The sequence below is a fragment of the Lottia gigantea genome, assembly GCF_000327385.1.
Source record: "Lottia gigantea unplaced genomic scaffold LOTGIsca_85, whole genome shotgun sequence".
NCBI lineage: Eukaryota > Metazoa > Mollusca > Gastropoda > Lottiidae > Lottia > Lottia gigantea.
The window spans coordinates 55,480-81,522 of record NW_008710807.1 but is presented as its reverse complement, the minus strand read 5'-3'; the positions used below and the strand labels follow the sequence as shown (position 1 = coordinate 81,522).

Sequence of the window (26,043 nt, the reverse complement as noted above, 5' to 3'; positions counted from 1 at the left end):
GAATAAGAATATAAGAATTCAAAATCATTAATTTATAAAAAACTTAAATCATCATTTTATAAAATCTTAAAACATCAATTGAAACAAGTCATTGCATGAATTCTAAAACCATCATTAAATTAATTCTAAAACCATCATTAAATTAATTCTAAAACCATCATTAAATAAATTCTAAAACCATCATTAAATTAATTCTAAAACCATCATTAAATTAATTCTAAAACCATCATTAAATTAATTCTAAAACCATCATTAAATAAATTCTAAAACCATCATTAAATTAATTCTAAAACCATCATTAAATTAATTCTAAAACCATCATTAAATTAATTCTAAAACCATCATTAAATTAATTCTAAAACCATCTTCTATAAAATATAAAACCATCATTAAATTAATTCTAAAACCATCATTAAATTAATTCTAAAACCATCATTAAATTAATTCTAAAACCATCATTAAATTAATTCTAAAACCATCATTAAATTAATTCTAAAACCATCATTTCATAAAAATGTAAAACCATCTTCTATAAAATATAAAACCATCATTAAATTAATTCTAAAACCATCATTAAATTAATTCTAAAACCATCATTAAATTAATTCTAAAACCATCATTAAATTAATTCTAAAACCATCATTAAATTAATTCTAAAACCATCATTTCATAAAAATGTAAAACCATCTTCTATAAAATATAAAACCATCATTAAATTAATTCTAAAACCATCATTAAATTAATTCTAAAACCCTCATTAAATTAATTCTAAAACCATCATTAAATTAATTCTAAAACCATCATTAAATTAATTCTAAAACCATCTTTTATAAAATGTAAATTAGTAAATTCATAAATACTAAAATCAACATTCCATCTATTCAAAACATTTATTTTCAAAAATCAAAATTTAAAAAACCCCGAAATAATCATTTTATAAAATGTAAGGTCGTCAGTAATTGATAGACTTTGTAAATTCTAAATAAAATCAATGATAGAATCAAATTTGATCACCTTTTCCTCAGGTTTAATCACTATTTAATTGCATTATCAATAATTCTGGAACAAAAAAGTCACGCATGGATTTTTAAGTTTGGAAATTTTATAAATTGATTTCAGACATTACTAAATCTACAACGTTTCGATAAATTCCGAGGTAACAAAAACATTTCAAAATTAACGTTTCGTCACACTTCCAGATCTCACTAAGAAATTACGTTTCGAAAAATTCCGACATCCTACAACCTTACAGCATTTCCTGCAAAAAACAACGTTCCATAAAAATTTCTAAATCCTCCGAAAAAGTAACGTTAAATTCTTACATTCGCCGTAGAGGAGTAACGTTTCGATAAATTCCTACATCCTGCGGAGAGAAATAAAGTTTCGTTAAATTCCTACATCGTGCCAAGAAGTGTAACGTTTCGATGCAAATTCTTACATCCTGCCAAGAAGTATAACGTTTCGATAAATTTTTACATCCTGCCAAGAAGTGTAGCGTTTCGATAAATTCCTATATCCTACAAAGGAATGCTACGTTTCGAAAATTTCGAATAAAAGCAACGATTTGTCACTCTTCGACATTGATATCCTACATAAGAAGCATCGTTTCTATAAAATCTTATACCATCCGACAACGTTACATTCGTAAAATTCTTACGTCGTCCGAAGAAAAGCAACGGTCCTTAAAATTCATACATCCTCTGAGGGGTAACGTTTCGTTAAATTCCTACAATGTTCCGTCTCATTCAGACAGCATATATCCCACAGATAACAACCTTTCGTTAAATTCCTACAATGTTCCGTCTCATTCAGACAGCATATATCCCACAGATAACAACGATAATTTCGTTAAATTCTTACATCCCACTGAAGAAGCAGTATAAGATATGAAACAGATAATGATGAGATATATTAATAAAGGAACAGAGAGAGAGAGAGAGAGAGAGAGAGAGAGAGCAATATAACCATTTACTGTTAAATATACCACGCTCATAAAATAGTAAAAATATGGCGCCATAAAGCACGTGCTCATTTCTTTACATACGATGTATGTCGTTGTTTTATATTTTCATCAATTTATGATATAAATGCACACAAGTTTTATTCAATATTCTGATTTGGATTTACCAGTCACGTGGCGACTTTGACAAAGGGGGTGTTGAATTTTTCATTTATATGGCGCGGGGTTCTGGGGCATGGACTTTTACCATACTTATTTTTTTGTAGGTCTAATGATGAATTTTTTACCTAATTTCTTCCAAATCTTTTTCGCTTGTAAATAGGTGCAATGGGGACTTAAAAATTTCGTATTCATGGTAAAGACTTAATGATGATCAGTATCAATGATATTAATGTAATATTAAATCAGAAAAACTGTCAATTCAAATTTTGAACAAGGAATTTCTTTTTCTCGTGATTCAGGGACTATTTGGTCTTTTTAGTTAGTGTCAAACGAAAACAAAATCGATTCAACCAGTGCCGTCAAGTCTCCTCGGACCGGACAGCGACAATTACATTTTTTTCACCTTTTTTTTATTCAGAAAATCTGTAGATTAAATCAATCGGTGTCAAAAGTTATACGACAAAAACTAATGCCGTCAGAGTTCTTGGTCTTGAAGATTTAAAAACGAGAGGAGGAATTTGAATTTTACACCTGAATTTCTTTTTAAAGCGATTGTTATCCTAGGATTGAAGATTGAAGATTTATCAATTGGCGTCAAATGACCTGACAAAGGCTTTTCCAATTTTACACATGAATTTCTGGTTTTCCAAGATAAACAAAAGATTTCTGATTCCCAAGATTCGATGCATCGGATTTGCGTTAATCAATGTCACATGCAATATAATACAGATTCTCCTCGACCAGTGCTGCCACGATCTACGGTATCGGACACTGTCAATTCAAAATTTACATCTAATTTTTTCCCACGGGTGAAATAGTTTTGAAGTCTCCATCGAATTCAAATAATCACTGCCATGGCTTCATTCAATTTCAACGATAGACAAATAGGCAGGATTATCACACCTTTTTCTACACGACCTTATCAATGTCTAACCTTTTCTAATATTTTTAATTGAGTACTGACTGGATCTGATCTATACTAGACTCGAACTATCAATGTCATTATTCAATAATGATTATAGAATAGACAACGTCAACAAGTCTCTAATAGTCTGGATCTGATCTATACTAGACTCGACTAACAAGATCTATCAATGTCATTATTCAATAATGATTATAGAATAGACAACATCAACAAGTCTCTAATAGTCTGGATCTGATCTATACTAGACTCGAACTATCAATGTCATTATTCAATAATGATTATAGAATAGACAACGTCAACAAGTCTCTAATAGTCTGGATCTGATCTATACTAGACTCGAACTATCAATGTCATTATTCAATAATGATTATAGAATAGACAACGTCAACAAGTCTCTAATAGTCTGGATCTGATCCATACTAGACTCGGATAACAAGATCTATCAATGTCATTATTCAATAATGATTATAGAATAGACAACGTCCACAAGTCTCTAATAGTCTGGATCTGATCCATACTAGACTCGGATAACAAGATCTATCAATGTCATTATTCAATAATGATTATAGAATAGACAACGTCAACAAGTCTCTAATAGACTGGATCTGATCCATAGCAGACTCGAATAACCAGATCTATCAATGTCATTATTCAATAATGATTATAGATTAGACAAATTCAACAAGTCTCTAATAGACTGGATCTGATCCATAGCAAGCTCGAATAACCAGATCTATCAATGTCATTATTCAATAATGATTATAGATTAGACAAATTCAACAAGTCTCTAATATCTTTAATTGAATACTGGTTTTCAGTAATAGACAAGGTCAACAAGACTAAAACAAAAACATAATGATTCATACAAGATTCGAATAAGCAGATCTATCAATGCCATTATTGAATAATGATTATAGAATAATAGACCAAATCAACAAGTCGTAAAATCAATATAGTCAATGTGATCTAGACCGATCAATGTCAATCTAGTAATGTTTTATTATGTTTTAATTATTAGACTACGATGGTCGCGATCAGTAGGTATGATAGCTTTTCCTGGATTAATATATTATTAGAGAGATTAACGACTGGACAATTCACATCGCCGCCTGTCTTCACAACTTTTCTATACAAAGAGTCTGAGAAAATTATGGGAATTTAGTTTGATAAAAAAAAACCATACACAATTTTATAGATTAGCTAGGGTGGCTATGGATATACTCCTCCTTTCTTTAATTTGAGCAACGTTTCAATTCACATACAGGAATCATTATCAAGCATACAATAATAATTATAGTATTCTTATTTATTTAATTTAGAATTTTGTTTAATTTACATCTAAGGATCATTCATAAATATTATTCTATAATTTCTAAAACAAAATATAGAAAAAAAATATGATATTTAAAAAATGTAGAAACTACGTAAATATAATGTCACTATAAATCATTTGAATAAATATCCATATTTTTGAAAGTCCAAAAAATTTATTGCGATTTTATATGTATCGCAAAATTTGCAAGAAAAAAAAATACCATTGAAATCATTTTTAAGATTGATTCTCTTTTTGCCTACCTTTCTAAATTACTTGCTTATTTTACTAAATATTAACACCACAATAGTTGTAAACAATACTTTAACCCTGTGCTAGCGCCTTTTATTGAACAGTAACTTGTTACTCATTTTTCATAATTTTTTTATTATAAATTCCTACAAAACCTGTAACCTGTAAAATCTGTGAATTATTTTTTCAGAGCAAATTTAATTTCATCCTCCCTAAAATATTCGTATGTAAAAAGAAACCATCCAACGTTTTGTAACTTAAGAGGGAGAGGGTTATTCCAAAATTTTTTCAATTTTTTAAATCGAAAAGAAAATGGCAATTTTCCATCACAGATAGGTCCCAGAAAAGTAGGACGCAAAATTCAATTTCATTTCAGACAATTCAATTGATGGCATCGAAATTAATTTATGAACCCAATCAAATCAAAGAAATTAAGAAAATTAACAAGTCGAGTACTAAGGCGTCTGTCTAATTGTACTCTCCACGAAAAATAGCCATAAATTTTAATTTTGAAAATCAAATATTTGTGTAAATTGTACAATATATTGTCTTTTGATAATAAAACCATTGGTTTACTCATACACAAAACTCTTTTAAGAAATTCTCTCATTAAAATCAAATTTTAGACTCGTTAAGGATATCGCTTACATCGGAATATTCCTTTGAAGTATGCCGACAAATTTGCATAATGCCACAATCAACATGTTGTTTAGTGACATGGGCGTGGTTTAATGTCATGATTTATCACGTGATATCAATGGGCGGAGTTATGAGTAATAACGTACGTAAATACGAGTATATGCTGTATTTTATTCTGTATTAGCAGAGTTAATAGTGAAATACAAAGGTGCGATTTGTGATTTTATGGTTATTGGCGAAATTTATCCAAGTTTATAGTCGTTATTTACGGTTAACCTCATCATACTAAAAACTAACAATTTATTTTTTTATTGTGCTCAATATTTCTCCGGGATCATAAACAGTCTACAAAATGGCGGTGTGTCATGAAAACTCTAACTCTATGTTTACCTCCAGACCCAGTCCGACCAGTTTCAACTTTCCTCCGTTTGGATATCCGACTCAAGCTAGCGGTTACGGTCAAGAATACAGCCAATATGGCACTGTTCCGGAAACGTCATACCAACAACCACCTTGGGCCGGAATGTATGGAACGGCACCACGATCATCTCATGGAGGCCTGGACGAATGGAATCAAGGCGGCTATATGGTTCCTGCAACTTCTTCCATGCAGCAGGCGTATAACTATTCCTACAGAACACCCATATCCTCTACCATGGGGTTAGATTATTCACATATGGGTCACGGTCATTCTCCATTGAATGGTTCCCCACCCCTCACATCGTCGTCAGGAGATGACAGCCCCAACGGGTCCGGTTCCAGTATTTCCAAAGCTTTGAGAGCGCCTTATGAATGGATGAAACCTGCCCAGACACAACCCGTTACAGGTATGTAAATTCTTCTCTTTAATATCTGATCGCCCAGAACCAACTTTCTCAAATAATACAATCTTAATTCAAAATGATATATAATTCAAAGCTATACTGCAAAAGGTATACTCTAGTTGGTCTCATTAAGAGTGGCGAGGAGATGTTCACTTTGTCGGACTACCCCTTGTTAATTTAACGCATCTAATAATATTAGGGTATCGGTATATTTATTTAATGATGATATAAATCTGAGAGAGGAAACAAATATGAAATGGCTAAAATAAAATCGAAGTCTTTGTTAAAATAGTATAGAATCTATTTGGCTGAGTAAAAATTATTGTATTGGTATTAATACTTTCCAAATTTACTTTGGATATAATTGATATCTCTATTTATTTTTCGTCAATTCTGTGAGCGTTAAATTCTAATTCTTGTTTGTAAAGTTAAATGATGGTTTCAAAGTTTTTTTTATTATGTTCGGAGAATTAAATATTTTTTTTGTTTTCATCTTTACTGAATTTAGAATTTTTTTTAAACTCGAATTTCTTAAATTCAAAAATCTACATTAGTTAAAATTCAAATATTATAAATTCCAAAATTAGTAGTATCAGTTCCAAATTTTACCTGTACAAGTGGGCCACCTGGTGATGTCACGTGCCATGTAATGTCATTAGGTAAATCTAATTACAGGTGTCGTAAAATTAATTAATTAATGACCTTTAACCTTGGCATATTAAATTATTTTACTATTTTTCATGTTTCTGATAATTTTCACGATGTTTTCCGATTTGTTATAATATACTCTATGTTCAATTCCTTTTAAAAATTCTTCATGAGTCCACGAGACTTTAAACCCAAAACGAATAATACTAAAAATAATTCAAAAACTGGTAGAAAATCTGAAAAATCAGGATGTATTTAAAAAAATAAATAAATGAAAGGTCATACCTCTTAGTTTTACATATTTCTTAGTTTAACTTTTTTGTCGTTTTAATTTTTCTGTCACAGATAGGAAACGATAATATTTTGAACAAAACTATGCCTCCTTTGATGTACCGAACTATATCTAGATATAGATGGTATCTATTTTAATATTTTAAAAATATTCTGGATTCTGATAATCTGAAATCATCTAAATGATATCCAATAAAACAATTATAGAATTTAATTTACAAATAATGAACTCTTAATCCCCTAATATCCGATAAACTCATTTAATCGTCCCGGGATTTGTAGAGAAAATTGGTGAAATTTGACGGTAGCCGAGACAAGATGGCGACAGTGGGGCGACTAGGAAAGGTGTGAAATAAAAATATTTAAATCTGACACGAAGATTCCAGGCTAGAAAATAAAATTGTTTTTGTTGACAAGTTGTGTTATGGTAGTTTAACTAAATAACAATACAAATAGTAGGGCTCAATTAACCCCCACAATACCCTAAACTCTTCAATTGGTCAAGGCGTTTTGACTCTAATGTTAACCCTTTATGATACCACCTCATTATTAAACAATAACATTTTCACCTTCAAGATTTCTTCTTTTATATTCGACAGAAAAAGGGTTAAGTATCATTGGTTTTGAAATATTTCAATGAAAGTTAAGATAAGAATAGGGCACTGGATTAGGGAACTGCGTCTTGAATTCGCGTAAGATTATACAACATCGCTGGATCCTCATTCCACAAATCGGCCGAAATTGTCCAATTGAATTCTAGTCAAAAATTAACCATATATATTTTCATGATTAGAAAAGAATCAAATTAAATTAAAATAATAACATTATCGAGAAATTTAGATTTTGAAAACAATTTCGTTTTATGTTTTCATATATTCCACAATTTGATATTTTACTCTTGAAGTACAATGTGATATAACCGAAACGTAGACAAAATATAAAAAGTAAGGACTGGAAATCCTCACATTTGCTACAGAATTAGCTCATTATAAATAAATGAAAAAATAATTATTTACGACAATATTTGGAGAGGAATAAACGTTTGAAACTCCTTGGATTCACCTCTGTAGATCATATACTTTATGCAAAATATTTAGCTAAATATAACGAGCAAATTCCCTTAAACCATCTAAGTTTTAATTAATACAAAGGCCGTTATTTCTTCAAACATGTATCGATTTCAAACGTTTCTAAAAGCAAACAATTTCGGCATTGATACAGAGAGAGTATTAATTCTGTCTCATTTGACGGACACGTGCAAACCATTCCACACTGAGAGTGAAATTCCACCCGAAAGTTACACGAGAACAAGCAGATTAACCCTTTGCGGGTCAATGACAAAATACAGGCGAGTAGTAAATATTAAAGTCATTAAAGCAGCATGGTGTTTAGAGGGTTAAAGGGGGGTTGATATTGATCACGAGTCGGTGAATTTTATGAAGTGTTTTCTGTTAAAAACGCTGTTTGTGTAACATGTAATAATGTCTGTTTATGGGTTAATAATGTAGAAGGGATTAGCAGGGATTAAGGATGGTTTAACAGATGCTGAGATGATGATTTTGTGCTCGTGGATATTTCATTTTGATCATTTGAATATTGACATTTTGGTAGTTGTCTAGCGCTAAGCCGTTTGAAACATGACAATTATTCGGTAATTTCGAATTTTGAAGCGCAAAATAATTATTTTTTTTATTTCGATTTTTAAATAGTGAATCTCTAATTTCAAACGAATTAGATACGGATTGCTTAATTCTTCAAAAAATAATATTGGTTTGCTTCAAGGAGAGGTCCTTGGTACCACTGTCTTCTTATATTCCATCACGAATTTTCTTCTAAAAAAGAATTTACTTTGCAAAATTGGCAGAATTATGTATATTTCATATTATTACGCCATAAATTCTATATGTGGTGATTCAAGGAGAGCTAACCAGGACCATTCTTTCATTAATAAGAATACATGAAAAAATGTCTTCAAAATAATATTAGTCTTCATGTGAAATATTGTAACTAAATCTTATTGTTAAATAGTCGACCCCTTTTCCCTTAACTTTAAAGTAAACAGCCACCATCAGAAATATTTTTAACAAATTATCAAATCTTTGAAGATATTAGAACAAAAACTATGATGACGTATTTATGACGTAGTATAAGAATCCAGAAACGCCTCTTCCTTCGTCTGATGAGAAAAACTTCTTCGTGAACTTTTTGAAAATGCCGCAAATTTCCTTAAATTGAAAACCCTATTTTAGTAAAAAGTCATAAAACTCGATTTCGTTCCTAATGATCCATGACTCTAAACTTAAGACAATTCGTTTCTTTTTTCTCTTCAATTCCAACCTTTTGATGTAACCGGTGAAGTAAAATTTCTCACCGGGAGTCGAGAAGCGAAACGAAATGATCTAAGAGTAATAATTTCTACCTTATGTTGTATGGTGATTGTTGAATGAATCTATATTTATTGTCAAGTGTAGGTAAAACGCGGTTCTCAATAGTTTATTATCTTATTAACGATGTCGACAATAAAACTTCAAGACGTTAACCCTCATTAGGAAAACACTATCGTTTATTTCTCGTTAAGGTCTAATAGCGGTGTTTAGGGAGGTGGGGACACCCATAAAATATCCTAACGTTATATTTAAGGTGGAACAAGTTTTGTGTGAAAATACCCAGTAAGGAATTAAGAACAATAGACAGTCAAATTAAGAGATAAAAGAACTAAAACAATACTGAGAACCAGTGAAAAGTGACCACACCGACCTGTAATTTTCACCACTTGTCAATATTTTTGTTGTCACCTTTTCTATAAGTTGATCATGCGAACGGTGAGGGGATGTTCAGGATTCTAGAGGGGATGTTAAGAGGACGATTACACTGGAAAGTAAAATGTTAAGAGTTTAAATCGGATTAAATTAAAGCATGATCCGGTTTAATTATTTTCTTTAACTAAACTAGTTGAACTCGTGACCAAGTTTATAACGGTAAATGGCGCCGCCTCTATGGAATATTAAAGGAATTGTACAAAGATTGAAGTCTATCGGGACACTGATAGCATCAATTTGCACCATTTCAATTTTCAATCAGACGTCCGTGATCCTGCAATTCCGCTAAAACTAAGCGTTTAATGACAATACTAGGTCATAATATAAATAGCAATATTTGCAACAATGACGTCATAAAAAGCTTAATTTAAGTGAAATTGCAGAAACCGAAGAGCCACCTCTTTATAATCCTCGATATCCCGATATATCGAAATAGAACTACAATTTGACACAATTTCCACGACATGTGTCTTTGTTTATTTCCATGTCTGTACAAAGAAATATTCGTCTTTGACTTGATTTAAGAATCAATCAAATTTAAGGAGTGTTTTTAACGTCGATTTGTTCAGGTTGTTTCAAAGATAAAAACCATCTTTGATGTCCGGTTGGACACTTTTCTAAACACGTAGCAGCCCTTGAATATTTAATAATAATTTCTTCATTAAATCAGACGATTTGATCAGAATTTCAATCAATTATGATTTATTACAAGTGAAACAATATCTAATCATACAGATTAAAATAGTTGGAATACTTTCACCTTCAGAAAACAACAGGTGCTTCAATGAAATTTGACAAGATAATATTAAAAATCATTTAAAAGAAAGTTAGCCAAATTTATTCAGATATTGAACATCCAAACGCCTGGAAAAATAATTCTTGTACATGATAACAAATATAATGTACATAATTTGAAAAGATCAATATTAAAAACATGATATTAAAAATCATTTAGGAAAATATTATCAATATTAAAGGTTGGAACACCTGGAAAAAATTCATTCTTTACAAGGAAATGTACATTATAAGGTAGTTGCTTATGATTTTCTCAAACATTTTAAAATGTCATTCAGTAACGACGTCAGCCATTTGTAATTATAGCTGCAACATGTGGTCTCTGGAAATATCGTTAATTATTATCATTTGACCCATTTCAGGTAAAACAAGAACGAAAGATAAATATCGAGTAGTTTACAGTGACCATCAACGATTAGAATTAGAAAAGGAATTTCACTACAGTAGGTATATTACTATCAGAAGAAAGGCAGAAATCGCTGCTCAGTTACAACTTTCAGAAAGACAGGTATGTTCACTATGAAGTAATCATTTCAGCTTAGGCAGTGGCATTTCATGGGTTGGGACGAGTAGGACAACAAAATTACCAAAGAGGCTCTCAAGATACCCTTTCTCCATTTAAAATGATAAGAAATTGTACAGACACAAAATGGGGTAAAGCAAGGCGAACTCATTAGACCATCTCTTTTTATAAGTTTCATCAAGCAAGGAGAAGTGTTTAGACCCCTTTCTTTCATTTTGACAATATATCATTATTTTATTTGCAGGTCAAGATTTGGTTCCAAAATCGCCGGGCCAAGGAAAGGAAACAGAACAAGAAGGGAAAGGATGGTGATTCTGATATGCCTGGAAAATTGGACTACGATGAGGAAATGTCACCCAGCCATTCGATGTCTTTACCAAATATGATCAGTCCAGAATTGCACTCACACGCTCACCACTCCTTCCATCTTCAATCCCAGCATCAGCAACCACCCTCACAATCCCCCTCCCCCGTCCTCTCACCCCCGACTTCCATGCCCCAACTTATGGTGAAAAGTGAACTATCTGCGATTGATCTCGGTGCTGGAATATCGCATTCCCTGTCAAACCAATAGTGCTATCAGTGATGTCAAAAAACGAACCAAAGATTTCAAAATGTGCTATTTTCATTACGGTGCTTATGGATGATCAGAATTTTTCTGTGTGGATTCTGAACATTGAAAGTATGAAACTTGAGTGAAGAATTTATGTATTTCATCTGTGAAAATATGTATTAAGAGTGAGGACGTACATAGAAACAACTATGTAAAGCACTGGTCGAGGTCACACAAATAAACAGACTTGCTAAACATTAGGGTGGAGTCAATATGTCACAATCTAATTCACCCTATTACGAGCCCCACCTCTACGCCCTGTACCTGTCCCACTCCATATTGGAGTCAATAGATCTATTATAAACGAGAGACCGAATAGAGATTGTTACTGTATTTTGTTATGATGTGTATTATATTTGTTAAGTATTACAGCTTTATCGTCAAAGATATTATTAAATTTTGTGTTTAAAAATTGATTTCTAATAATTTTTTGACTATTTCCTTAAAGATAAGATGTATTTTGAATAATTTAAATCATGATGATATTCGCCAAAATTAATCTAAATTTTATTTTATTATTAGATATTTTCATTTTATTTGCTTTCGTCAAATGGTGAATAATTGTAGAAACATTATATTGTCACGAAGATATTTTCTGAAATTCTCTCGATTTTCATAACTCAAAGTGTTCATTAAAGCGATATTTTGTACATAATAAGAATTGTCAAATGGATCATGAAATACCACGTTAAATGTACGTTTGAAATTATATTTGTTGCATGCATTATTTTGTAAATATATTTATTTTTGTTTAAGAAAAAATATTGAAAGTGAATATGTCTCTTTATTTTTAATGCTTAAACAATCTGCTGGCAATGTCGTTGAGGTTAGCAATGAAATGGGGTTTTACCCCTTTTAAGGCAATTAGCCAGATTTCCAGCTTTCAACGGATCTACATCTTATGGCACACAGGGTATTGGTTTCTCCATATGTGGACCACTAGGTACTTTTACATGCAGGTTCCCGCAAACCCCAGAATGCAGATATGATGCGTTCGAGCACAGGGCCTCGAGGTTAATTGCTAACCCCCACGGCTGGATAATATGAGGCTACCAAACGACCTTTAAATTTTAAATAAATCTAAGACAGGGTGTGGATTCGTAAAATTCAAAACCATCAAATACGGCATTTGTGATTATAGGCAGTGTTTTCAGAGCTTGTGACGTCATAAACAATCCCTTTAAAAATAAAATATACATGTAGATAAAAACAAGCTTATGAGAAATATGCTCTAACTACTCATTCAAAAATACACAGGTTATAGTAGCCTACACCTGTGACCTTCACCTTTCATCCATTTCCTCTCCGACGTGACATCTGGTGTCAAGTATAGTACGAATTGTCTGAAATCCCTTTAAAAATCAAATATATATGTATATAATCATCTAATACATAGGCTGTGACCTTCACCTTTGATCTATTTCCTCTCCGTGGTGACATCTGGTGTCAAGTGTTTTACGAATTGTCTCAAGCGACAAAACAGGGATGACTTTTGGTGCGTGATCTTAAGTTTTATTGCATTTCTGGGAGTATAATTTCAATCACAAAAGAGTGCAACACGAATTTCGTGAAGATGGTCATAAGTCACTACACACTTCATGCGCAGATGAACGTCATAAACACGTCATAAACATGTCATATCCTGTCATCATAGTTACATTTCCCGCCTTTTCAAGGAATTTATGACGTAATTAGATAATGCAGAAACCATTAGGTTTGATCGTCTGACCGCAGTTTATTATAATTTTAAGTAAATAGAATGTAAATCTGTAAAATTTCAAATATGTTGTAGCAATTTAAATCTGTTCAGATTAATGACTGAAGTTGAACTAGATTGGGTTAGTAAGAAGTTGGGTGGAGGGGGTGGGGGTAAAATTGACGGGCTTATAATGCAAACTATCATTCTGCTACCCTATCACAGGTTATGCCATTCCAATCAGTAGCTCAACTATCATAGGGGACTGGTTGAACCAGCAAGTCCGCGGGCCCCCACCCTTAGAAATGTAGGAGGGCATATATGTATAAAATTCCCCGGGGAAGGGCCCCAATCCACTTAAGTCCAAGAGCCCCCACAAATCTAGTTGAATCATTTAGTCCAATTTCCTGATTTCCTGGTCAAATTAGAACGGAAGGGTGTAATCACAGTTATAGTTAAGATCCTGGCAGTTTCAATGAGAAGCTATAAACGACGGTGAAGTCCGCCTGCCAAAATACCCAGAGTAAACATTCAGTCCAAGCCGATAAACAATCGTTACATATTTATGATGGGTGAACAATTCAAAGTCAACATATTCACTTCATACACTGTGATATACGACCGGGCCATAAAACTCAGGAATAACTTCTAGTGCTCTTCAATGAATGTTTAATTTTCGTCTCCGCCATCCACGTAGTCACGGTTATCCGGACTTTTACCCTCTTGGTTCATTGCATGATGTACGAGTCTAGTCGACATTAAAAATGCAATGTTATAAACGGGTAAAATATTTAAAAAAAAACTAGGCATTACATAATCGATGAGCATCAAGATAGAATCCTGACTGTCCACCTAGAGTCTTGATATTCGAGATACGGCTATATTATGCCATTGGAGCAGCCCCACACCTCCCTTTGATGTCACAAATGCCTTTTTTCCCCACGGATTCAATCTGTGGCTATGCGTTTGAATCATTGCTGTTTTATTTTAAGAGGTTTTGACATTATGCAAATTACAATGCATACAACATAACATTATTTGTAAGTAAGTTAAGAGCTTCATTCGAGTCTACATTTCAGCCGGGACTTTCCAACACTTCAAGAATGAAGAGTGTAAATGTAAGGGGACATAATTTATGAGTTTCCACTATTCCCTATGTAAATATTCGCCTATGATGTTGATAAGCTGTCCGTTTTAAGATAAGTTTTCGTTTGTTTTGTTTTTGTGGGTCACATAAAATGTCAATGATTCACGTTCTACTCGGTTGCCAAGAACAACCATTAAGACTGGTTTGTGAACCATTCAGAATCATAAAATAATCAGACGTGAACAAGGCAATCAGACGTCTATAAATCAGATTCCTCTGGTTTAAATGGTTGTTTTGGCTAGTTTGGGTATAAATGTGCTAGATTCTATAATAACAGATATATGTTTTTCAAGCATAAAGGTTGGAGAGGCCAAAAAACCTTCAAAGTCAAAGTAAGAATTTGCTAAAATGCAAACAATTTACTTCGTTTTGTAATTCTTAACGTTAAACAAAATCGAAACGAATTGTCGAAATTTGTATTTGATTTATTTATTTATTGATTTGTTAGTGTTGAAAGCTGCGAGCAATCAGAGCTGGGTCTGAAAATCGAGACAAATGTAAGGGAACTGGCAATAAAGACAGTTCTGTTGTGAATCAAAGCAACCAAGATTGGCACAATAGACTAAATATCCAAAAAACTATACACAAACAAGAAAGCGGAGATAGGAATAATTGATTTTATTCTTCAACAATAAATATATATATATAGATACACAGGGTTTGTTCTAAATGAAATTTATACAACTTGGAAGATTTTCATGTTTGTGGTAATTTTCCATTCTGTAATGCTTTTTAATTTACAAGCCTCTTATGATTGAATAAATATAGACAACGAGAAATATGGTGGTTTCATACCTTCAAAATCTCCGTATGAAATAAGCTACTTTTGACTGTACAAGAACTAACATCGGTCAAAATCTATGATGGCAAAAACATTTATATTTTAGTGGTACACTGTTGTCAAGTAATTTTTAAGTGCAAGTGTTCTACTGAGGGTAAACAAAAACATAACAAAAATATAAAAACTATATACATCCATGTCTTTAAGGACATTTCTTTCCACACGTTTTGTCTCATTCGCACGTCTACATAGTGGAGTGTTTAAAATGACCACCATTCCAAACGAAAATACGTGTTTCATTCCGTGTCATATAAGAAGACTATTTTCAACCGACCTGACAAAACGTTCCGTCGAGATAGTGAAATCAGTATTATCAAGGGTCCACCTATACTTAATGAACCCCAAAAGCACAACCCGTGTCATTATTTACGATGCATAGGGCATGTAGCGAGTATAAAAGCTGTCCATCGAAGAGAGTTCCGGTTTAGTTTGTGGAAGATGCTGTGGATGAACATTCTTGTACATGGTTTCCGGCATCGTTGACGGTGGTGAGAGGTTGTCGCTGGAAAGAGGGGATATGGAGGAATGAGGGTATTGTGGTTGGTGATGGTGCTGTTGGTATTGCGGTTGGGTGTTTTCCTGGTCAGAGTTGCTGCTATGGCTGTTGTTGATGAGGTTATTGCTGTCGATGGTTGGCGGTGATAGAGAGTCTTCAAGATCTAAATCAACATTGTTCCCGCCTTTCTTCTCCTTTTTATTCTGTTTTCGTTCTTTGGCTCTCCTGTTTTGGAACCAGATTTTCACCTGAAATTAACAGATTGGGGAATGAGATTAATGTATCGCAGTTTTCTATTGTCTTGTTAACTTTGATCTTCAGATCTATTGTCGTGTGACTTGGGACCTTAGAAAGATCATCAGATGCTCTGTGGTACTATGTGACATTGATGCTTTTACAGCTTGATAACGCCTCTTCAATTCTCCGAATTTGACTGTGGGACGTGAGAAAGATGCTCTGTAGGATCTATTATGATGAATAATTTGATATGCCCTCGCCGAGTGTGTGTCCTATGACATGGTCGCTTTTTGAATTTAGACTATATAGAATTTTACCGATCTCATCTTAAAACTAAATCGATATTCTTCCTTGTATTAACAACTTTCAATAATTGATTATTCTAATGCTAAATCCATGTGAGCTTATGCAACAAAGCCGTTCGACAGAGCGGTGCCGTAACTATACTGCGATTGATTGAAAATTCCAAAAGCTTACCTGTCTTTGAGAAAGATTAAGTTTAGCTGAAAGTTCAGTTTTTCTTCTGATGGTGATAAATTTACTGTAATGGAATTCCTTTTCCAGTTCTAATCGTTGATGATCTGTGTAGACATTTCTATATTTATCTTTAGTTCGTGTTTTACCTGAAAAATATAAACCATAGTTCATATAATATGGTAAAATTGAAAAATAAAATCGCCCAAATTCCTTTAATGCATTTGGGGTTTTCATAGTCTTCAGTTTTTTGCTTCTGAGTTATTCAGTTCTATAACTTACTTGTTAAACGAGTCGTATATCAAACTAGTTAAGTTGTAAGATGTTAAGATCGCGACTACCAATTAAATAGTTCGATATTATCTCTATCAGAACATTTAGATATGTCACTCTCTGACAATAAAACACACGATATCAGATCAGATATACTTTTATATGGCCATTGTGACTTGGTTAAAGGGACGGATTCGCCATTTTCATGAGTTGTGTTGGTCTTGAATATACGATCATTGTCTTCAAAAGTACTAGTAATGGACGAAAATCGCATAATTCCTTCAAAATACCTCAAACGTAGATTCTTGAAAAGGCTAGTCGTCATTTTAACTTTCAAAAGCGGATAATTGTGGACACACATGGATTTGAAAGCTCAAATTTCGACGGTGAGCTGTGAACACTATTACTGATTAGCTCAGCTAAATAATTGAAGAAAATAGTTCTACAAAAAATTAAAGCTAACAACGAATTATTTTTAAGATTTTAAACAATGTGTTTTTGTTTTATGTCGATTTAAACTTTGAAATGTTTCGATTACCGTTAAGTAGTTCACTGTTATTTCTACAGATATCAGTTTCATGTTAAAACCCCAAAAATATGTGTTTAATCCCACTTAACCACGAGTTAATTGTTTATTATTTACTGAAAATAAAGTTGATCTAATCTAATCCGATTTAAACTCTCAATATTTTACTTTCCAGTGTAATCGTCCTCTTAACATCCCCTCTAGAATCCTGAACATCCCCTCACCGTTCTCATGATCAACTTATAGAAAAGGTGACAACAAAAATATTGACAAGTGGTGAAAATTACAGGTCGGTGTGGTCACTTTTCACTGGTTCTCAGTATTGTTTTAGTTCTTTTATCTCTTAATTTGACTGTCTATTGTTCTTAATTCCTTACTGGGTATCTTCACACAAAACTTGTTTCACCTTAAATATAACGTTAGGATATTTTATTGGTGTCCCCACCTCCCTAAACACCGCTATTAGACCTTAACGAGAAATAAACGATAGTGTTTTCCTAATGAGGGTTAACGTCTTGAAGTTTTATTGTCGACATCGTTAATAAGATAATAAACTATTGAGAACCGCGTTTTACCTACACTTGACAATAAATATAGATTCATTCAACAATCACCATACAACATAAGGTAGAAATTATTACTCTTAGATCATTTCGTTTCGCTTCTCGACTCCCGGTGAGAAATTTTACTTCACCGGTTACATCAAAAGGTTGGAATTGAAGAGAAAAAAGAAGCGAATTGTCTTAAGTTTAGAGTCATGGATCATTAGGAACGAAATCGAGTTTTATGACTTTTTACTAAAATAGGGTTTTCAATTTAAGGAAATTTGCGGCATTTTCAAAAAGTTCACGAAGAAGTTTTTCTCATCAGACGAAGGAAGAGGCGTTTCTGGATTCTTATACTACGTCATAAATACGTCATCAAAGCTTTTGTTCTAATACCTTCAAAGATTTGATAATTTGTTAAAAATATTTCTGATGTTGGCTGTTTATTTTGAAATTAAAAGAACATATTTTGTCTATTATCTAACAATCAGTAATTAATTTCACAAAGATAGTTCGACCTGAATTTCGTAATAAAGATATGACAATTATTTTAGCTCTTTTTGTTTAAGAAATAGGACGTTTCGAAATTTCCACTTCCACTTTCCATTTTCACTGAAAAAAGGCGTGGTCGTAGAAGGCACCCCTTGCAGCATACCTGATCAAATGCAGAATTTCATGTACATATTTAAGGTAATAATGAAAAGAAAATGTAAAAAATGACCTATTGTGTTGATATCAATCATGAGATATGATATTATATATCATTTCTACAGTTCGATTAGGTGAAAAACAAAAAATTGTCTTGTGTCCTAGACCCAATTTAGTCTACTTTTAAAAAAAAACTTACCCAAAAACAGAAAGTGGTCGTAAAATTTCCTGTCATAGCTTATACCTTTTTAGTTGAGCCAATGTTTATAATCTTGCTTGACTGGATTTACGTAAATTCGTTATTTATGCCCAATTACAGCTTAATCCCCTAACTGTAAATAAGACACAGTGTCCTAATCCAGTGCCCTATTCTTATCTTAACCCTTGAAAAACTTTCATTGAAATATTTCAAAACCAATGATCCTTAACCCTTTTTCTGTCGAATATAAAAGAAGAAATCTTGAAGGTGAAAACGTTATTGTTTAATAATGAGGTGGTATCATAAAGGGTTAACATTAGAGTCAAAACGCCTTGACCAATTGAAGAGTTTAGGGTATTGTGGGGGTTAATTGAGCCCTACTATTTGTATTGTTATTTAGTTAAACTACCAAAACACAACTTGTCAACAAAAACAATTTTATTTTCTAGCCTGGAATCTTCGTGTCAGATTTAAATATTTTTATTTCACACCTTTCCTAGTCGCCCCACTGTCGCCATCTTGTCTCAGCTACCGTCAAATTTCACCAATTTTCTCTACAAATCCCGGAACGATTAAATGAGATTATCGGATATTGGTGGATTAAGAGTTCATTATTTGTAAATTAAATTCTATAATTGTTTTATTGGATATCATTTAGATTATCCTCAAATTCGGATTATATTTGACAACATATCGTGAAATGCAGACATTTAAAAAAAAAATGGACTCCAACAATAGTATTGTGTTACACTTAATGTCTCCTTTATGCGAGAATTTTTTTTCAAATTTCCTATCAGAGAATTGTTGTTTGCATTTTATTCATTTGAGATTTCAAAATTTGGCCGAACATTTTTTTGCCTTTTGGTCGAAAATTTTAAGACATCTCGAGAGTTTATTGGAAAAATTCTGAAAACATCGTGAAAATTATCAGAAACATGAAAAAATAGCAAAATAATTTAATATGCCAAGGTTAAAGGTCATTAATTAATTATTATTAATTAGATTTACCTAATGACATCACATGGCACGTGACATCACCAGGTGGCCCACTTGTACAGGTAAAATTTAGAACTGATACTACTAATTTGAATTTATGATATTTGGATCGAATTTTTATTTAAAGAATATATATTAAAATTTAAAAAAAGTGTTTTTGAGGTAACGTAAAATTTAAACAGAAGAGCACATTATGTTTAATCAAATTATTTTGAAAAAATAAAAATTCTGCTTAAATGGTTGGCACGATCTCAGAAATTTTGCTGTAAAAAATTTACAAATTTGAAATGAAAATGCAACAATTCCTGCAAATAACAGCAACTTCTGAAAGCCATATATAAACAGAATCGTGGCTTTCGAATTTAAATGTACACCCAAGTGCCGAAATAATTAAAATCATAATTTATTCAAATACGCAAAATTTACGAAAAGATTTATTTCATATACTCTTTGTGTTGGGATGTTTTCCATAATTCCAAAAATAAAATGGAGTGTTTTCTACTATAATTTGGGTGTATTAAAAACGAAATTCGAAAAACTGGATTCGACGAATGGAACGAAAGTATGATTGAGTTTGGTTTAAAACAAGTTTTGGAAATTGATTCTTACCGTTAGCAGGAATCTGGGTCATAGCAGCAGATTTCATCCAATCGTACGGTGCTCTCAGAGTCTTGGAAATGCTGGAACCGGACCCATTGGGACTGTCATCTCCAGACGAGGACGTGGGGGGTGGGGAACCATTCATAGAATAATCTAACCCCATAGACGAGGTTATGGGTGCCCTGTAAGTGTAGTTATACGCCTGTTGCATGGAAGAAGTCGGTACCAAATAATTCGGTGTCCATTCTTCAAGTCCTGAAGGAACTGGTCGAGGTCCCGTTCCGTACATTCCTGCCCATGGTGGTTGTTGGTAAGGAGCATCAGGCATTGTTGGATATTGGCCGTATTCCTGACCGTAACTGCTAGCTTGTGTCGGATATCCAAACGGAGGAAAGTTGAAACTGGTCGGACTCGGTCTGGAGGTAAACATAGAGTTAGAGTTTTCATGACACACCGCCATTTTGTAGACTGTTTGGTTTTTTTTTTTATGCAAAATTAAGCTATATATCCACTTGTTGGTGATTCCAGATGACCTTTTTAGATGACCTTCAAATTGAGTTCAAGGTGAATTATCAGACGTACACGAATTAAAGAAAGTTCACTATATCACATAATCATAAATAAACAAGGAACCAACTAGGAAATAAAACTTGAGGAAGTTTACGTAATAAAATTGGGCAATAAGGGTATATAAAAAAAATTCCAATAAGCTCCACCCATAAAACGATCACGTGATATATGATTGACATTCAACCAGCCCCTGTCAATTAACAATCCCTGATTGTGACACTAAACGGAGGAGACTGAGCGGATCAAAGGGAATATGGGTGTGAAACCAGTTGAGGGGGTCATTACACACGAGGCAAGGTTTTAATTTTCCCACGATAGGGGTCATTTTTATACACAGGAATGTTTTTACAATGAACTGCCCTTTTCTGTTCCTAACTTCATATTGAGAACTTATTACTACACATGCTGTGAATTTTGACCCCCCTCCCTAACCCCCCCCCCCCCCCCCCCCCAAAAACCCTAAAGCTTTTTATATAAAATTAAAGATTTTTATGTATTTACTGGTAATTGTGTTTGATATGAAATCTGCACTTGAATTTGACCTAGGCATTTATATTTTTCAACGATTTATTCCAAGCACACACTGGCACAAGAGTGAGGTGGGGTATTATTTCGACTCATCGATTATTCTAAAAAAAAATCATATTATCTGAGGCTGAAACAAACGTTTGAAAAATCGCTTCGTGTATTATCAACAAATGATAAACTATAATATGTCACTATCATAAAATTGTAATAACTCATAAACATCACCATGAACTCTATAAAACTTATAGGGATTGTAATGAGTTTAAAAAGTGTTATTTCTCTATGTGCATTGGAGCATCAATTTGTACCATTCCAATTTTCAATCAGACGTCTGCGGTTCCTGCAATTCCACAAAAATAAGTGTAATAGTGTCCCTGATACACATACAGTTTTTTTTTTTTTAAAGAAAACCCGTTTACAACCCCTTTAACGAGAGTTGGTACAGCGACGATTCTGTCGATATTTATGATGATTTGGAGTGTGGATAATTTAGGAATATTGTCAGATTGCTAGTGAATATTAATAAGAACAATCGTTAATATATCACAATGAATACTTTACTATCTGGCCTTGGTCAGTGTTTACGGTATGGTTATTGACATTGCCGATTGCAACTATAATATATGGTATTAACATAATGTTATGAAAAATCAAAAAAAGAAAAGATATCTTTAAGACATTATATCAAATACATAAGGAATTTTTTTTTGCGGACTCTCAAATTTGAAGCGACCAGAAAAATGAAATTGAAGTGGAAGAATGTTGCTAAACAGGCGCCGAACTGGTGGTGGAATTTAACTATGGCATTGATGTAGTAGAGTAGATGACATTAAACTGACATCGGATTCGAACTCATAGCACGAAATTGACAATCAGACTTCGGGTCGCCTATGTATGTCTATTCCTTCTGCTAAACCGGTGTTGAAATTTGACTATGGCAGTGATGGACCCTGCCAAAGTCTAAAAACAGAATTATGGAGATGAAATGACATTAAATCAATAATTGCTAATCAATCAGATCAGGAGACGATCAGTAAAGTGATCAATGATCGATTGATTAAGGATCAGATGTTCAGGATTTTTGTCCTCAAGATTAATCTGTCCCATTGTTAGACACTTTCGTGTTTTTTTGTAACTTAATGACTGTGATGGGCTTATTCTGATCCAGTTAGGCTTGGTGGCTCTGTTCGCATCAAGATATCTTATAATCCCATAAAAACTTGACAGGGTTATGCATTACTATCGCGAGCTAGAGTAAGTTTCCGTTTAGGCGATGCTTACTGTGGTCTGAATTTAAAATGTTTGTAATGAATTATCGTTCCTGTTATGGAGATTGTAGAGTTATCTTTTCTATCAGTGAAATTGGGATAAGAAGTTTTACTGTGGTCTGAAGTAAAATAGGTTAAAATGAATTATCGTTCTTTAATTAACATTAACCTGTTATGGAGATAGTAAATATTTTAAAAATGAATCACCTTTCTGTCAGTTTACTCATAAAAACATGGAAATTAAAACATTTTATTAACTAATAACAACCATAAATATATTATACTACACCGCCTACTAAATCAGATCTATTTGTTAAACCAACGAGGTTCCCATATTCACCTGAAATGAAAAGTACCTATAACAGTATAGCCGTTTTTCTGGCAAAAAAATGGCTCGTATAGTCGACCTGAATGGTCCACCATTTTTTAACGGCGACGATAAGAAATGATTGTTCGTTCGTTAAAGGAATAATACCACTTAGAATAGAAATAGAATTTAAAGTCTCAAACATGGTCAATAAGAGTATATATTGATCAGTTGGATTTACCAGGTGCCATGACTGAAAAATAGAATCTCTATATAACACGATCTTTCCATTTACTAAGTAATCATTGAAAAGCGCTTCTAAGCGTGTTTCAAAATTACTTTGTTTAATGGTATATTACTTAGTTTTATGGATTTATTATATTATAGAGGGATTATGTCGTATAGTTTTGACCCCAGGTAAGAATATTATTCAATATTGTATCCTATTGTTTATTGCCACTCCTAATCCCTAATTAATTGTTGCTATTGTTATATTTTTGTGTATATATATATATAACTTCTTGTACCATATTTCCTCACTTCGCCTGATTATGACAATGTAGATTGTTGAAACGTTGTGTGTAATAAAACTAAGGAGTAGTAAACCATTAAATTGTGTCCGTTATTTAATGTGATCTCTACCCCTGAATGTCGCTAAAGGATTATTATTCAATATGGTGGTCATTCTAAATGAAATGAAATGAATGGAGTTTTACGTCCTACTTTTGTGCACCAAGTGGGCATGGTCATCTAAGAGGTACTATATCTTTAACTTCCTGATTAAATATCGTTTTCTGTTACTCTATGACACATACTACGGATGTAAGTGATATATGATAATAATCATTTATATTTGAATCGTGGTGCTGACAACAGATCAATAAAATGATGTATTTTTATCTTGGTGTTTATTATCTGGTTATAATAAGGATACAAGGCGGTGAATCACGTAAGTTATTTTAATTTGACCGAATTCAGCTTCAATAACGAATCAACGACTATAACAAACCACGAACCAAATTCAGCTTGAATAATGAACCAACAACTATAACAAACCACGAACTAAATTCAGCTTCAATAACGAACCAGCAACTATAACAAACCTCCAACTAAATTCAGCTTCAATAACGAACCGACAACTATAACAAACCACGAACCAAATTCAGCTTCAATAATGAACCAACAACTATAACAAACCACGAACAAAATTCAGCTTCAATAACGAACCGACAACTATAACAAACCACGAACCAAATTCAGCTTGAATAATGAACCAACAACTATAACAAACCACGAACTAAATTCAGCTTAAATAACGAACCAACAACTATAACAAACCTCGAACTAAATTCAGCTTCAATAACGAACCAACAACTATACAAACCACGAACTCAATTCAGCTTCAATAACGAACCAACAAATATAACAAACCACGAACTAAATTCAGCTTAAATAACGAACAAGCAACTATAACAAACCACGAACCAAATTCAATTTGTTTGTTTACGAATAAAAATTTATTTGTATTTTTTTTATTATTATAGAATATATCTCTATCGGGGCTTCCTCTACCACTGTATCACCAAGAGAAACTTATAATATCACTTGTGATACTGTTTATAATACTTTTAAGTTGAAAAAAAAATGACAACTTTATCGTTAACCAGACGTGTCAATTTGAAAAGGACGTGAAAGAAGAAGAATATCAATGTGTCTCTAATAAGAAATCAGATAAATATCCGATTGGTTATGTACTAACATTACAAGTTAAAGGTGAACTTTCTCCAGGAAGAGTACAATGGGGTTGTGTTCATCCCCTTGGCTATAATAAATCCCTTAACATCGCAGTAGAGAATCATGGTAGGTTTGAGTGAGTTTATCAACTTATCACTCGGAAAGTCCACATACCTAATCTCAGATGTAATTCTGCGATTGGGTTTGTCAAGTCGAGATCCACCTCGGAGAGTCAACATATCTAATATCTATCTTTGTCTATGGTATATGTATATACAACAACATTTAAACTAAAGACCAAATAGATATAACACTCATCCAGATATGCCCATTTCAGCGTAAGATTGATGAAGATAGAAGCATACGTCAGTTTCAATTATCTAGTAGCTTTCGATAGCTATTCGAACTTTAATCTGGAATCCATCAATTTATGAATTTACACGTTGTACTGTTCAAATCCGCTAATATGAAGTTATCTCTATTTCAATTTCAGATACTACGTCAAGAAAACCAACTGAACCAAAAACAAGTTCAACTCATTACGATAAAACACCAACTCCGACACAATCTCCACGCCCAGCAAATAATGTCTGCACACAACAAAACAATAGTAATACCATTCTTACAGCTATCTGTGTTGTTGGTGTCTTGGTTTTGATAAACATCATATTCCACGTGATGTCTCTGTATGATAAACGAAAACAAGATTATGCTAAACAAGGTTTGTATCATGTATAAACAATGAAAACAGGATCGTGCTAAACAAGGTTTGTATCATGTATAAACAATGAAAACAGGATCGTTCTAAACAATGTTTGTATTATGTATAAACAATGAAAACAAGATCGTGCTAAACAAGGTTTGTATCATGTATAAACAATGAAAACAAGACCGCGCTAAACAAGGTTTGTATCATGTATAAACAATGAAAACAAGATCGTGCTAAACAAGGTTTGTATCATGTATAAACAATGAAAACAAGATCGTGCTAAACAAGGTTTGTATTATGTATAAACAATGAAAACAAGATCGTGCTAAACAAAGTTTGTATCATGTAGAAATAATACAGGGAGGTTGTCATCTAAATATTTTATTTGTCAGTCTATAGAGTACCATCATATTATCTGTATCACTTTTAAGAATAAAAGCACGTGCCAGTGGCTCAACTAGGTGAGTGGGGACCCATGGACTTAAG

At 32.8% G+C, this 26,043-nt stretch overlaps 3 protein-coding genes across 3 annotated transcripts in view; 2 read left to right on the top strand and 1 right to left on the bottom strand.

Annotated features, from left to right (window-relative positions):
- Positions 1-5,509: 5,509 nt before the first annotated feature.
- Positions 5,510-11,556, top strand: LOTGIDRAFT_197335 (hypothetical protein; the record flags this gene model as incomplete). Its single annotated transcript, XM_009067683.1, has 3 exons — positions 5,510-6,077; positions 10,990-11,135; positions 11,395-11,556. Coding segments are annotated over exons 1-3 (783 nt in total), but the record flags the coding sequence as incomplete, so codon positions are not given.
- A 4,581-nt stretch (positions 11,557-16,137) lies between these two features.
- Positions 16,138-16,804, bottom strand: LOTGIDRAFT_100635 (hypothetical protein; the record flags this gene model as incomplete). The annotated part of the gene is made up of 2 exons (XM_009067682.1): positions 16,138-16,191; positions 16,658-16,804. Coding segments are annotated over 2 exons (201 nt in total), but the record flags the coding sequence as incomplete, so codon positions are not given.
- A 7,114-nt stretch (positions 16,805-23,918) lies between these two features.
- Positions 23,919-26,043, top strand: part of LOTGIDRAFT_169345 (hypothetical protein) — a gene marked incomplete at both ends in the record, with an annotated part of 3,126 nt that continues 1,001 nt past the window's right edge. The window contains 3 exons of the mRNA XM_009067681.1: positions 23,919-23,936; positions 24,782-24,974; positions 25,342-25,569. Of these exons, the coding sequence (XP_009065929.1) occupies positions 23,919-23,936; positions 24,782-24,974; positions 25,342-25,569 (439 nt within the window). The remainder of the gene's footprint in view (positions 23,937-24,781; positions 24,975-25,341; positions 25,570-26,043) is intronic.